The sequence below is a fragment of the Scyliorhinus torazame genome, chromosome 8 (genome assembly GCF_047496885.1).
Source record: "Scyliorhinus torazame isolate Kashiwa2021f chromosome 8, sScyTor2.1, whole genome shotgun sequence".
Taxonomy (NCBI): Eukaryota; Metazoa; Chordata; class Chondrichthyes; order Carcharhiniformes; family Scyliorhinidae; genus Scyliorhinus; species Scyliorhinus torazame.
The window spans coordinates 252,624-267,880 of record NC_092714.1 but is presented as its reverse complement, the minus strand read 5'-3'; the positions used below and the strand labels follow the sequence as shown (position 1 = coordinate 267,880).

The window sequence follows — 15,257 nt, the reverse complement described above, 5'->3', positions numbered from 1 at the left end:
CAGTGGTGTCACGTTTGCTAATTTCCAATCCGCCGGGACCACCCCAGAGTCTAGTGAATTTTGGTAAATTATCACTAGTGCATTTGCAATTTCCCTAGCCATCTCTTTTAGCACTCTGGGATGCATTCCATCAGGGACAGGAGACGTGTCTACCTTTAGCCCCATTAGCTTGCCCATCAGTACCTCCTTAGTGATAACAATCCTTTCAAGGTCCTCACCTGTCATAGCCTCATTTCTATCAGTCACTGGCATGTTATTTGTGTCTTCCACTGTGAAGACCGACCCAAAAAACCTGTTCAGTTCCTCAGCCATTTCCTCATCTCCCATTATTAAATCTCCCTTCTCATCCTCTAAAGGACCAATATTTACCTTAGCCACTCTTTTTTGTTTTATATATTTGTAGAAACTTTTACTATCTTTTTATATTCTGAGCAAGTTTACTCTCATAATCTATCTTACTCTTTATAGCTTTTTTAGTAGCTTTCTGTTGTCCCCTAAAGATTTCCCAGTCCTCTAGTCTCCCACTAATCTTTGCCACTTAGTATGCTTTTTCCTTCAATTTGATACTCTCCCTTATTTCCTTAGATATCCACGGTCGATTTTCCCTCTTTCTACCGTCCTTCCTTTTTGTTGGTAGAAACCTTTGCTGAGCACTGTGAAAAATCGCTTGGAAGGTTCTCCACTGTTCCTCAACTGTTTCACCATAAAGTCTTTGCTCCCAGTCTACCTTAGCTAGTTGTTCTCTCATCCCATTGTAATCTCCTTTGTTTAAGCACAAAACACTAGTGTTTGATTTTACCTTCTCGCTCTCCATCTGTATTTTAAATTCCACCAATTGAGTCCCCTATCACTATAGCCCTGCCATTCTTCTCCTGCCCAGCTGCGCAGCAGAGCCAGCCACGGTGCCATGAACCTGGCTGCTGCTGCCTTCCCCTGGTGAGCCATATCCCTCAACAGTATCCAAAGCGGTATATCTGTTTTGCAGGGAGATGACCGCAGGGGACACCTGCACTGCCTTCCTACTCTTGCTCTGTCTTTTGGTCACCCATTTTCTATCTCCCTCAGTACCTTTCACCTGCGGTGTGACCAACTCGTTAAACGTGCTATCCACGACGTCCTCAGCATCGCGGATGCTCCAAAGTGAGTCCATCCGCAGCTCCAGAGCCATCAAGCGGTCTAACAGGAGCTGCAACTGGACACACTTTCCCATGAAGGAGCCAGGGACAGTGGACGTGTCCCTGAGCCCCCACATCGCACACGAGGAGCATGACACGGATCTGGGATCACCTGCCATGTCTTAAACCTTAGGTAAACTTATACAACTACAATTCCAAAAAACAAAAGAAAAAATAAATAAATTAGACAATGAAAAGAAAAGCTACTTACCAGTCACTTACCAGGGATAAAAAGCACCTCCTCTTCCCCCCCCCCGCCCCCCCCAAAGCTTTGAATTCCCACCTAGCTTCAAATTCCCAAACTCACTCTGGCTGTGGCTCACTGGGAGTGAGTTGCAAGTTGCTCTTGTCTGCTTCCTGGGGTGGCCTCTTTCTGCACTGTAGGGATTCTATATATCGGTGTTACATTGGGATCTGGGTGTCCTGGTATGTGAATCACAAAATGTGAAGGAAAATGGAATCTTTTCATTTATTGCAAGGGAATTGGAATATAAAAGTGAGGATGTTTCGCTGCAGCTGTGTCGGGTATTGGTGAGACCATATCTGGTGTAGTGAACACAGTTTTGGTCTCCTTATTGAAGAAAGGATATAATCGGGTTCGAAGCAGCAGAGGGAAGGTTCACTTGTCTGATTCCTGGGATGAAGGACTTATCTTATGGAAAGTTGGACAGACTGGCTCTATCCATCTCACAGGTTAGATGCTGAAAGGATATATCTCCTTGAAAGAGAGAGACTGGAATTAGGGTTTAAAAACTGTCAACCCTAATTCCAGCCTCTCACGAAGAGATAACCCTCACATAAGAACTACGAGCAGGAGTAGGCCACCTGGCCCCTCGAGCCTGCTCCGCCATTTAATGAGATCATGGCTGATCTTTTGTGGACTCAGCTCCACTTTCTCGCCCGAACACCATAACCTTTAATCCCTTTATTCTTCAAAAAACTATCTATCTTTATCTTAAAAACATTTAATGAAGGAGCCTCTACTGCTTCACTGGGCAAGGAATTCCATAGATTCACAACCCTTTGGGTGAAGAGGTTCCTCCTAAACTCAGTCTTAAAACTACTTCCCCTTATTTTGAGGCTATGCCCCCTAGTTCTGCTTTCACCCGCCAGTGGAAACAACCTGCCCACATCTATCCTATCTATTCCCTCACAAGAAGGAGATGAGGAGAAATTGATTTGTGAGGGTTATGAATCTTTGGAACACTCTCCTCCAGAAGGTGGTGGAGGTGGGAGGTCACTGATGTGCAAGTTAGGTGGATTGGATATGCTAAGTTGCCACTAGGTGGGGTTACAGGGATAAGATGGGGCATTGGGCCTAAATTAGGGTGCTGTTTCAGAGGACCGGTCAAACTCGATGGGCCAGATAGCCTCCTGCACATTCGGGGCTCTGCGATCGCCTCTCACTGGCTGTCATCGGATATTTTAACAATGCCCATCCTTGTTTTCAAATTGCTCCATAACTTCCTGTCTCTATAATCTTCCAGGCCTCGGCGAACTCTGCATCCTCCAATTTCAGCCTCTTGAGCATCCCAGAGAGTCTGTGTGTGACCAGCGAGGGTCAGTGTGTGTGGGACCAGCGTGGGTCAGTGTGTGTGGGACCAGCGTGGGTCAGTGTGTGTGGGACCAGCGTGGGTCAGTGTGTGGGGGACCAGCGAGGGTCAGTGTGTGGGGGACCAGCGAGGGTCAGTGTGTGTTGGACCAGCGAGGGTCAGTGTGCGGGGGGGGACCAGGGAGGGTCAGTGTGTGGGGGACCAGGGAGGGTCAGTGTGCGGGGGGGGACCAGGGAGGGTCAGTGTGCGAGGGACCAGCGAGGGTCAGTGTGTGTTGGACCAGGGAGGGTCAGTGTGCAGGGGGGACCAGGGAGGGTCAGTGTGTGTGGGACCAGGGAGGGTCAGTGTGCGTGGGACCAGGGAGGGTCAGTGTGCGTGGGATCAGCGAGGGTCAGTGTGCGTGGGACCAGGGAGGGTCAGTGTGCGTGGGAATAGGGAGGGTCAGTGTGCGGGGGGGGACCAGGGAGGGTCAGTGTGCGTGGGACCAGGGAGGGTCAGTGTGTGGTGGACAGGGGAGGGTCAGTGTATGTGGGACCAGCGAGGGTCAGTGTGTGTTGGACCAGGGAGGGTCAGTGTGCGGGGGACCAGGGAGGGCCAGTGTGCGTGGGACCAGCGAGGGTCAGTGTGTGTGGGACCAGGGAGGGTCAGTGTGCGTTAGGGACCAGGGAGGGTCAGTGTGCGGGGGGGAGCAGGGAGGGTCAGTGTGCAGGGGGGGACCAGGGAGGGTCAGTGTGTGTGGGATCAGGGAGGGTCAGTGTGTGTGGGACCAGCGAGGGTCAGTGTGTGTGGGACCAGGGAGGGTCAGTGTGCGTGGGGCCAGGGAGGGTCAGTGTGTGTGGGACCAGGGAGGGTCAGTGTGTGTGGGACCAGGGAGGGCCAGTGTGTGTGGGACCAGCGAGGGTCAGTGTGTGGGGGACCAGCGAGGGTCAGTGTGTGGGGGACCAGCGAGGGTCTGTGTGTGTTGGACCAGCGAGGGTCAGTGTGCGGGGGGGGACCAGGGAGGGTCAGTGTGTGGGGGACCAGGGAGGGTCAGTGTGCGGGGGGGGGGGACCAGGGAGGGTCAGTGTGCGAGGGACCAGCGAGGGTCAGTGTGTGTTGGACCAGGGAGGGTCAGTGTGCAGGGGGGACCAGGGAGGGTCAGTGTGTGTGGGACCAGGGAGGGTCAGTGTGTGTGGGACCAGGGAGGGTCAGTGTGTGTGGGACCAGGGAGGGTCAGTGTGCGTGGGGCCAGGGAGGGTCAGTGTGTGTGGGACCAGGGAGGGTCAGTGTGTGTGGGACCAGGGAGGGCCAGTGTGTGTGGGACCAGCGAGGGTCAGTGTGTGGGGGACCAGCGAGGGTCAGTGTGTGGGGGACCAGCGAGGGTCTGTGTGTGTTGGACCAGCGAGGGTCAGTGTGCGGGGGGGGACCAGGGAGGGTCAGTGTGTGGGGGACCAGGGAGGGTCAGTGTGCGGGGGGGGGGACCAGGGAGGGTCAGTGTGCGAGGGACCAGCGAGGGTCAGTGTGTGTTGGACCAGGGAGGGTCAGTGTGCAGGGGGGACCAGTGAGGGTCAGTGTGTGTGGGACCAGGGAGGGTCAGTGTGCGTGGGACCAGGGAGGGTCAGTGTGCGTGGGATCAGCGAGGGTCAGTGTGCGTGGGACCAGGGAGGGTCAGTGTGCGTGGGAATAGGGAGGGTCAGTGTGCGGGGGGGACCAGGGTTCAGTGTGCGTGGGACCAGGGAGGGTCAGTGTGTGTTGGACCAGGGAGGGTCAGTGTGCGGGGGACCAGGGAGGGTCAGTGTGTGTGGGACCAGCGAAGGTCAGTGTGTGTGGGACCAGCGAGGGTCAGTGTGTGTGGGACCAGGGAGGGTCAGTGTGCGTTAGGGACCAGGGAGGGTCAGTGTGCGGGGGGGAGCAGGGAGGGTCAGTGTGCAGGGGGGGACCAGGGAGGGTCAGTGTGTGTGGGATCAGGGAGGGTCAGTGTGTGTGGGACCAGCGAGGGTCAGTGTGTGTGGGACCAGGGAGGGTCAGTGTGCGTGGGGCCAGGGAGGGTCAGTGTGTGTGGGACCAGGGAGGGTCAGTGTGTGTGGGACCAGGGAGGGCCAGTGTGTGTGGGACCAGCGAGGGTCAGTGTGTGGGGGACCAGCGAGGGTCAGTGTGTGGGGGACCAGCGAGGGTCTGTGTGTGTTGGACCAGCGAGGGTCAGTGTGCGGGGGGGGACCAGGGAGGGTCAGTGTGTGGGGGACCAGGGAGGGTCAGTGTGCGGGGGGGGGGACCAGGGAGGGTCAGTGTGCGAGGGACCAGCGAGGGTCAGTGTGTGTTGGACCAGGGAGGGTCAGTGTGCAGGGGGGACCAGGGGGGGTCAGTGTGTGTGGGACCAGGGAGGGTCAGTGTGCGTGGGACCAGGGAGGGTCAGTGTGCGTGGGATCAGCGAGGGTCAGTGTGCGTGGGACCAGGGAGGGTCAGTGTGCGTGGGAATAGGGAGGGTCAGTGTGCGGGGGGGACCAGGGTTCAGTGTGCGTGGGACCAGGGAGGGTCAGTGTGTGGTGGACAGGGGAGGGTCAGTGTATGTGGGACCAGCGAGGGTCAGTGTGTGTTGGACCAGGGAGGGTCAGTGTGCCGGGGACCAGGGAGGGCCAGTGTGCGTGGGACCAGCGAGGGTCAGTGTGTGTGGGACCAGCGAGGGTCAGTGTGTGTGGGACCAGGGAGGGTCAGTGTGCGTTAGGGACCAGGGAGGGTCAGTGTGCGGGGGGGAGCAGGGAGGGTCAGTGTGCAGGGGGGGACCAGGGAGGGCCAGTGTGCGTGGGACCAGCGAGGGTCAGTGTGTGTGGGACCAGCGAGGGTCAGTGTGTGTGGGACCAGGGAGGGTCAGTGTGCGTTAGGGACCAGGGAGGGTCAGTGTGCGGGGGGGAGCAGGGAGGGTCAGTGTGCAGGGGGGGACCAGGGAGGGTCAGTGTGTGTGGGATCAGGGAGGGTCAGTGTGTGTGGGACCAGCGAGGGTCAGTGTGTGTGGGACCAGGGAGGGTCAGTGTGCGTGGGGCCAGGGAGGGTCAGTGTGTGTGGGACCAGGGAGGGTCAGTGTGTGTGGGACCAGGGAGGGTCTGTGTGTGGGACCAGGGAGGGTCAGTGTGCGGGGGTGACCAGGGAGGGTCAGTGTGTGGGGGAGGTTTTGTGTGTGTGGGACCAGCGAGGGCCAGGGTGTGTGGGACCAGGGAGGGTCAGTGTGCGTGGGACCAGGGAGGGTCAGTGTGCGTGGGACCAGGGAGGGTCAGTGTGCGGGGGCACCGGGGGGGAGCAGCGAGGGTCAGTGTGTGTGGGACCAGGGAGGGTCAGTGTGTGGGGGACCAGGGAGGGTCAGTGTGCGTGGGACCAGCGAGGGTCAGTGTGCGTGGGACCAGCGAGGGTCACTGTGCGGGGGACCAGTAAGGGAAGGCTAGCATGGTGTGGGTGGCGGTGGGGGTGAGGGGCGATCATGTAGGGCCAGCTGGAATAGTGTAAAAATACAATTGGCGACAGTGTTTAGTTTGTAGTGTAAACTCCACATGGAGCTGAGAATATTTCGCTTTTGAAATGAGTTGAGTTCTTTTCAAAGATAAATTTCTGTTTTCAGAGTTTAAAAGGACCGACAAAAGTATTTTGGTGAGCCCAGAGGGAACTTCTCGGATTGCGTTCGATCCTCAGCAGAAGCCTCATCACGGCGTGTTAAAGTCCAACTCAAGCAGCCCGGCCAGCCTCCGGACTAAGCGGTCTTCAAAGTCAGCAAGGGGACGGCCCCCAACCATGGACTTCCTCTGAGTGACCCACAGCCACCTTTCAATACATATCATTTATATTTTCAGTAAAAATTGTCTGAATAACTTAAAAGTGTGGAGACTTGGATTATGGGTTTGGACTCTTGTCTCACTCAGCTACTCTGCACTGTCAGAGGGTCAGTACTAGTAGGACGCCCCTGGCAGAGGTGGTGGCACAATAATATACACTCACCACCCTGACTTGGCAACATATCGCCATTTCTTCACTGTCACTAATCAAAATCCTGGATCCTATCCCTATCAGCACAATGGGTGTAGTTACAACAGGGACTGCAGCGGTTCAAGAAGGGAACTCACCCCCACCTACTCAAGGACAGGTAGGGTTGGGCAATCACTGCTCTGGCCTAGCTATTAAAAATTAAATAGAAATTTGGGGGGAGTTGTCCTGGAAGCCTTGAGCATCAACTCCAGACCCCGTGAAGTCTCATGGCATCAGGTTAAACAGGGGCAAGGACACCTCCTGATTACCAGATACCCAGCCCCCCCCTCCCCCCTTCCCAACTGAGAAATCAATTACTCCTCCATGTTCAACACCACTTGGAGGGAGCACTGAGGGTGGCAAGGGCGCAGAATATTCTCTGGGTGGGGGTTTCAATGTCTATCACCAAGAGTGGCTCGTTAATACCACCACAGACCGAGCTGGCCGGGTCCTAAAGGACAGAGCTGCTAGACTGGGACTGCAGCAGGTGTGAGGGAACCAACAAGAGGGAAAAACATTCTTGACCTCATCCTCCCCAGCCTGCCTGCTGTATCTGTATCTGTCCCTGACAGTATCGGCAGAAGTGACCACCGCACAGTCCTTGTGGAGACAAAGTCCCGTCTTCACATTGAGGATACCCTCCATCGTGTGTGGCACTACCACCGTGCTAAATGGGATAGACTCCGAACAGACTGAGCAACTCCAGACTGGGCATCCATAAGGAGCTGTGGGTCATCAGCAGCTCCTCAATTGTATCAACCACAATCTGTAACCTCCTGGCCCGGCGTATCCCCCACTCCCCCATTACCCCCCAGCCAGGGGATCCACCCTGGTTCAATGAAGAGCGCAGGAGAGCTTGCCAGGAGCAACATCAGGCAGACCGAAAAATCAGGTGTCAACCTGGTGAAACCACAACACAGGGCTACTTGCTGTGGATTCCACAAGAAACGGATCATAGAATCACAGAATGTACAGTGCAGAAGGAGGCCATTCAGCCCATCAAGTCTGCACCGGCCCTTGGAAAGAGCACCCTACTTTTTTAAATTTCGTGTACCCAATTCATTTTCTCCAATTAAGGGCAATTTAGCGTGGCCAATCCACCTGCCCTGCACATTTTTGGGTTGTGGGGGTGAAACCCACGCAGACACGGAGAATGTGCAAACTCCACAGTGACCCTAAGCTGGGATCGAACCTGGGACCTCAGCGCTGTGAGGCTGTAGAGCTAACCCACTGTGCCACCTTGCTGCCCCTAGAGCACCCTACTTAAGCCCATGCCTATACCCTTACCCAGTAACTCCACCTCACCTTTTTGGGCACTAAGGGCAATTTAGCATGGCCAATCCACCTAACCTGCACTTCTATGGACTGTGGGAGGAAACCGGAGCACCCGGAGGTAACCCACGCACACACGGGGAGAACGTGCAGACTCCGCACAGACAGTGACCCAGCGGGGAATCGAACCTGGGACCCTGGAGCTGTGAAGCAATTGTGCTAACCACTATGCTACCGTGCTGCCCTAGATCTAAGCTCTGCAGTCCTGCCACATCCAGCTGTGAATGGTAGTGGACAATTAAACAACTCACTGGAGGAGGAGGCTTCACAAATATCCCCATCCTCAATGATGGAGGAGCCCAGCATCTGTGCGAAAGACAAGGCTGAAGCATTCGCAACAATCTTCAGCCAGAAGTGCCGAGTGGATGATCCGTCTCGGTCTCCTCCGGAGGTCCCAGCATCACAGATTCAGTCTTCAGCCAATACGATTCACCCCATGGACATCAAGAAATGGCTGACAGTGCTGGTTACTAAGTGTCCGCTCTCTCTGATGCTGCCTTTTGTCATTATTTCTCAGCATTTAAACTCTCCACTGTAATTATTTTCAGATTACCAGGTTGGATTTCAGCAAATCCCTTTAATTATACCTTGGAATCTCCGCCATGATTGAATGGCGGAGCAGACTCGATGGGCCAAGTGGCCTAATTCTGCTCCGATGTCTTATCGTCTTATGGAATCCCTGCCCAAATTCCACTTACCTTACTTAACTTTGCCTCCTCACACAAATCCCAGATCGTACGAGTGCTTACTGCTATTCTCCAGTTAGCTGCACCAATTTACTTGCACTTTGTCCCATGTCTGATGCTATCTGATTCCTTTTAATCCTGCTGTAGCAATACTTCAGCCTTTTTTGGTTCCTTCTCCAATAATTACATCTCTTTGTGCTGAACTTTTTGGTGACCACTTCCAGTTTTGTAAATAAAGACAAGTGCTGGACCGCTCTACAGACCCAGCAGCATCTGTGGAGTGAGTTACCATTTTGAGTCCAATATGACTCCCTCTTCAGAACCCAAAGTTAGTTCCAAAGAAGTCACGTTGAAGACTGAAACATTAGCAGCTGGGTCTATGGAGTTGCTCCAGCACTTTGCTTTTATTTCATATTTCCAGCATCTGCTGTATTTAACTTTTAGTCCAGTTTTGTACAAGGCTTGATACTTCCTGAATACTCACTTTTTGAATTTGGGAGCTGGAAATTGAGAGATTTTCGACAGAGGAATTCGAGCTAGCTCGAGCATTTTGAGACTAAAAGGATTTCTTGTCATTTCAGAAAGTCCTCCCTTAAATGCCAAAGTAGTTACGTCAAATGAAAACTTTTGTTTTTGAAATACAGGGTCAGTGTGCACTATCTAATTGTCACTGATTCAGGCTGATGCTTCTGACATGTGCAAAACAAGTGACGACCAATCTCAAACCCAATAAGAATGTAAGCTTATTCCGCTTAATCAGCGTTCATGTAACCCAAGGGCACAGCTATTTCCGTCTTGTTTTTTAAAACATTTCAATTTTCTCCCTAAATAATATACAAATCTCTGTCTTTCCTCCCCCTGAATTCCACCTGTTTCAAATTGAGTCATTGACCAAGAAACTGATTTCAATATGGCTCCACGAGGGTGTCCCATGGCTACTGAGCCAGTGGTTTTTGGGGGGGGGGGGGGGGGGGGGTTGTATCCCGTTGGGCATCCAGTTCAGATTAGTTCACCTTGTCTTACAACACCAATAGGAGACACTTGCGTCTAAATGCAAAATATTGACATTCATGAACACCGTTCATGACGAGATGGTGCGGATGTGTTTTAAATAGGCAATAAACACTGAGGAAGTAATTGAAATGTGAGCGAGCCAGAGTATAGGTTACATTTTAAAGAGGTGATTCTTTTGCCTCCTTGATGCAGTGTTAAATCGCGAAATCTACCCATTTCAATATATACCCATTTAACACAGAGATGAGAAATGTCTTTGACTGTGGGTTTAGAGTCTCTGGAATCCCCTCAAAAGACAATGGAAGCATAGTGTTTGAATAGTTATCCGGCAGAACTGAATAGATCTTTGATGAACAAGGGGGTGGAAGGTTATTGGGGGCTAGGTGGGAATGTGGGGTGGGGTTACAAACAGATCGGCCATGATCTGGCAGAGCAGATGTGATGGGCGAAATGCCCCACTCCTAATTCGTCTGTTCATATGAAACTGGGCAGAGGGCTGCATATTGATGACATAGACTCTGGGATCAAAGAGGGTTATACTCAAGTGTTGATAAGTATTGTGTGTCCAGCACACTTGCATAATCGCTGGCAAAGTAAAAATATACTGGCTGCATTCCCTAAAGGGCTGCCCCAAAAGCAAGAAAGCCTTTTCTTTGGGGGTAGAAGAATCTGAATTTATATCTGTTGTTGAAAAGGGCTATGAACCTACATCTGCCTCGCCAGTCAGATCTGAATCTGTCTGTGGGATGACCGTGATCCACATCAGTAGATGGTTTGTATGAAGAGTGTTCACTTGAATTGGCCTTTAACTGGCTTACCTGCAAATCTAACATTGAACAAAGTGCTATCGACTAAACTGAAGCATTGTTATAAGATTTGTATGTAAAATCAGTTCTACTTTCTGAAGGAAACATGTTATGATTTGTACTTCCAGTACATGAATATTTTCCCTCCTAGACAACTCAAATCAGACAGCTGAGAGGGTGAGGAAACTGATAAGAGCCGGGTGACAAGGCTAAGACACATTGCAGAAGCATTGGCAATAGATTACAGAACCAGATAGTTTGGAACATCTGAAAACATATGTCATTTTGATCCTGGTGAGGAAACAGTTCCTTCGAAGAAACTCACAACAAAAGCTGATTTTATTGTAAACGAAATGAGTTGGCAGTTTTATCCATGTATTCATCACTTCAAATTCCCAAACTCATTGGACTTTTGGAAGTAAATGAGTCGTGTTCTTTGGGTTATCACCGATCCTTGGATTGGTTGATTTTATCATGGAATCTCTGAATTGTGAAGTAGGTGACTTTTTCTTCTCATTTTGTTTCTGCATCTTGCGATACGAATATATTAGTTAATTATTCATTTGTTGTTCAGGTTTTTGATAAATGCTCATCAAAACAAACAGTAGGACTGTAATTCCACCCCCTTTCCCATCGATTGTTACTGATCACACAGTGACCATTGATGTGTTTCCCCAACCCACTGGTTAATGTATCCCCAGCTGCCCACCCAACGTACAGCTTCAGACCCCGAAGACAATGCAGTAACATCACTCCTACTCAAGTCAAATCCCACCTGCAAAATACGTTTTGTGCAAATTCAACCAGCAGTATAAGTAGATTATTTCTCTGGACAGGGCAATAACCCGGTTCATGCTGCAGTTCATGAAATCCTCAGCCGCTTAGACAATGTTCAAGTCTTAAATAACGATCTACATCTAGTAATTCTGAAATTCACTGTCGTTCCTAATGGAGTGTTCGTCAGGAACCCTTGACGAAACGCGGGATGAAGTGTGTGCTGGGGTGGTGAAGACGTGCTTTGTTTCCGTTTTTAGCCCCTCCTCGTTTGGTTAATGCCACATAGAGTTGAGGATGTATGTGTGATGAATAAGTGGTGTAATGATTCTCCTCCATCTGCTCCTTGAAGAGACAGTCTGCTGTGAAGGTTTCCTGCACACAAACAGAACAGGTTTACCCTCCGTGTGAACTCCACATTAACAGCTTCACGTAAACAAGTTGTCTGGATTCCTACAATTTTCCCATGGCCGACGAGTTTATATCACTCAACCAATCAGCCCAGCATCCATTTCTAAGGTTGAGTGATATAAACTCGTCTGTACTCCATTCTCAGCCAGGCCCATGGGAGAACAATGATTCTAGATGGAGAAAAATACCAACCAGGTGTGGAAAGAGTTAGTAACATCAGAAACTGTACATCAGTGACTTAGATGAGAGGAGTAAAGGCATGGCAGCTAAAGTGAGCTTAATGCACAGGCAGTGGGAGGGAACACAGCCTGAGTGAGTGTTGGAACCAGGAATTTGGTGCAGCGGGGAAAGTGGCACTTTTTGCCTTTTTCTTTGGTTTCTAACTTCTTTAGTTGCTTGCTGCAACAGTAGAGGTGACAAGGGGGATATCTAATTGATAAGTAGTGGGTAAGGTCGTGTAAGTATTTACTATTTTTATCGCTTGTAGTTTGTAAAGTCTTTTTGTGGTTTATAGTTTGTTCGGGTTATATTCTGTAGCAACGGGGACCAGGAAAGTAGGGCCCTCGTGTAATTTGATATCTGAAATCAAGCATATTCTAAAGGTTTAATTTAAAGAGTAAGTTATGGCAAGGGAGCCCAAAAGCCATGGTTTGCTCCTCCTGCTTGAGGTGGGAAGCCGGGAACATTTCCAGTGGCTGGGACCAGGAGGTGGCTCCAGCTACAGCTCCTGGAAGCCCGGGTTTCGGAGCTGGAGCGGCAGCTGAGGATACTGTCCGCAAAGTGGACAGTATCGTGGATAGCACGTATAGAGAGGTGGTCACACCGCAGGCTCAGACTTGACAGGCAGGAAGGGATAATCCAGGGAACTACAGGCCGGTGAGCCTTACTTCAGTGGTAGGGAAATTACTGGAGAGAATTCTTCGAGACAGGATCTACTCCCATTTGGAAGCAAATGGACGTATTAGTGAGAGGCAGCATGGTTTTGTGAAGGGGAGGTCGTGTCTCACTAACTTGACAGAGTTTATCGAGGAGGTCACAAAGATGATTGATGCAGGTAGGGCAGTGGATGTTGTCTATATGGACTTCAGTAAGGCCTTTGACGTGGTCCCTCATGGTAGACTAGTACAAAAGGTGAAGTCACACGGGATCAGGGGTGAGCTGGCAAGGTGGATACAGAACTGGGTAGGTCATAGAAGGCAGAGAGTAGCAATGGAAGGATGCTTTTCTAATTGGAGGGCTGTGACCAGTGGTGTTCTACAGGGATCAGTGCTGGGATCTTTGCCGTTTGTAGTATATATAAATGATTTGGAGGAAAATGTAACTGGTCTGATTAGTAAGTTTGCAGATGACACAAAGGTTGGTGGAATTGCAGATAGCGATGAGGACTGTCAGAGGATACAGCAGGATTTAGATTGTTTGGAGACTTGGGCGGAGAGATGGCAAATGGAGTTTAATCCGGACAAATGTGAGGTAATGCATTTTGGAAGGTCTAATGCAGGTAGGGAATACACAGTGAATGGTAGAACCCTCAAGAGTATTGAAAGTCAGAGAGATCTAGGAGTGCAGGTCCACAGGTCACTGAAAGGGGCAACACAGGTGGAGAAGGTAGTCAAGAAGGCATACGGCATGCTTGCCTTCATTGGCCAGGGCATTGAGTATAAGAATTGGCAAGTCATGTTGCAGCTGTATAGAACCTTAGTTAGGCCACACTTGGAGTATAGTGTTCAATTCTGGTCGCCACACTACCAGAAGGATGTGGAGGCTTTAGAGAGGGTGCAGAAGAGATTTACCAGAATGTTGCCTGGTATGGAGGGCATTAGCTATGAGGAGTGGTTGAATAAACTCGGTTGAATAAACTCCTGCTGGCAGGAGGTCCTTCCGGATGCACTCCACTCCATCCGATCACTGCTGTGTACCATGACCAACCAAACCCCTCACAAACGTCTCCTTGTCTTCCCCAGGAAGTCATCCTCCGGAACCTCACTCCCAACCTGGCTGGCAGCTCCTGGACCCATCCTGCTCCGCAAACATGTGCGGGCGCACAAGTCGGACCCATTGGTAGAAAGGGTCCACCTCCTTCACGCTAACCCTCAGTACGTCTACGTGGCGTCCCCCGACGGCCAACAGGATACGGTCTCCCTACAGGACCTGGCACCCGCTGGGTCTCCACCCACACCCCCCCCCCCCCCCCATCAACCCCACCCTCCCTCCCACCGGCGCACCCCACAGCCGCCCCTTCCCAGGTGGATCGGTCCTCCCAACAGTCCCGTCTAGGGGTGATGAAGCTGCCAAAGAAGCCACGCTCCCGGAGCCACAGATGCCCGAGCCAGCGCCTGCATCACTGCCGAGACTGCGACGGTCGCAGAGGATGACTAATTGAAGCAATTGCTTCATTTTGAATGTAAATAAAAACTGTAAATAGTTGCGACATGTAACGAGGCAAAACACTGTGCTAATGTATACCCGGTACCACCACAACCTCAACCTCTACCACTGTGTAACGCAAGACCACCACCCCGCCGGGCTCTTTTTTTTATAACTGGGGGTGAATGTGGTAGTCTGTATTAGGGGTATTACGGTACCTAGGTTGAGGCTGTAAGATCATTGGTGTGTGAGGTACCTGAGACAGGAAGATCATTGGTGAAGCCTGCCTGCTGGTTCCGCCCAGTAAGGCGGAGTATAAGAGTCTGTGTCTCCCTAGCAGCTGCATTCTGTCCCTGCGCTGCTGGGGAAATATCTAGTCCAATAAAGCCTTCAATTGTCATCCAATCTCGCTTCTGGAGTTAATGATCGAGCATCATTCTGTATACCACCTTCAGCTGTATCAGCCCCAACCTCGCGCACGAGGTGGAGGCATTCACTCTCCGGAGCACCTCACACCAGAACCCCTCCTCCATATCCTCTCCCAACTCTTCCTCCCACTTTGCGTTGATCCCTTTTAGTGGTGCCTTCTCCTCTTCCAAAATAGCCCCATAAACCGCTGACACTACCCCCTTCTCCAGTCCCCCTGTCGTCAGCACCTCCTCCAGCAATGTGGAGGCCGGCTCCACCGGGAAGCTCTGTATCTCCTTTCTGGCAAAATCTCAAACCTGCATGTCTCTAAATATTTCCCCCTGCTCCAGCCCATACTTCGCTTCCAGCTCCCTCAATCCTGCAAACCGACCCCGAAGAAACAAATCTTTTAGTGTCTTAATCCCCTTCTCTTCCCATTTCCGAAAACTTCCACCCCACCTCCCTGGCTCAAATCCGTGGTTCCCCCGAATCGGCATTTCCCTTGACCCAGCCCCCAACCCGAAGTGTTGGCGAAACTGCCTCCAAATTCTCAATGAAGCTATTATTACTGGACTCCCTGAGTATTTCCCCGGGGCTATCGGGAGTGGCGCTGTTGCTAGTGCTTTCAATCCCGACCCCCTGCACAAACTCTCCTCCATTCTGACCCACTGGGAATCAACCCCTCTGACCCAGCTCCGCACCTTCTCCACATTCGCAGCCCAGTAGTAATACATCAGGTTCGGAAGA

At 51.5% G+C, this 15,257-nt stretch overlaps 2 protein-coding genes across 2 annotated transcripts in view; one reads left to right on the top strand and one right to left on the bottom strand.

Annotated features, from left to right (window-relative positions):
* The window catches only part of LOC140427619 (ribosomal RNA processing protein 1 homolog B-like), a 944,136-nt gene extending 937,568 nt beyond the window's left edge, over positions 1 to 6,568 (top strand). The window contains exon 16 of the mRNA XM_072513031.1: positions 6,315 to 6,568. Within this exon, the coding sequence (XP_072369132.1) occupies positions 6,315 to 6,499 (185 nt within the window). The 3' untranslated portion in view covers positions 6,500 to 6,568. The remainder of the gene's footprint in view (positions 1 to 6,314) is intronic.
* Positions 6,569 to 11,254: 4,686 nt separating this feature from the next.
* Positions 11,255 to 15,257, bottom strand: part of LOC140427610 (fibroblast growth factor 4A-like) — a 216,104-nt gene continuing 212,101 nt past the window's right edge. Inside the window, exon 4 of the mRNA XM_072513018.1 lies at positions 11,255 to 11,702. Coding sequence (XP_072369119.1) covers positions 11,514 to 11,702 — 189 coding nt within the window. The 3' untranslated portion in view covers positions 11,255 to 11,513. The remainder of the gene's footprint in view (positions 11,703 to 15,257) is intronic.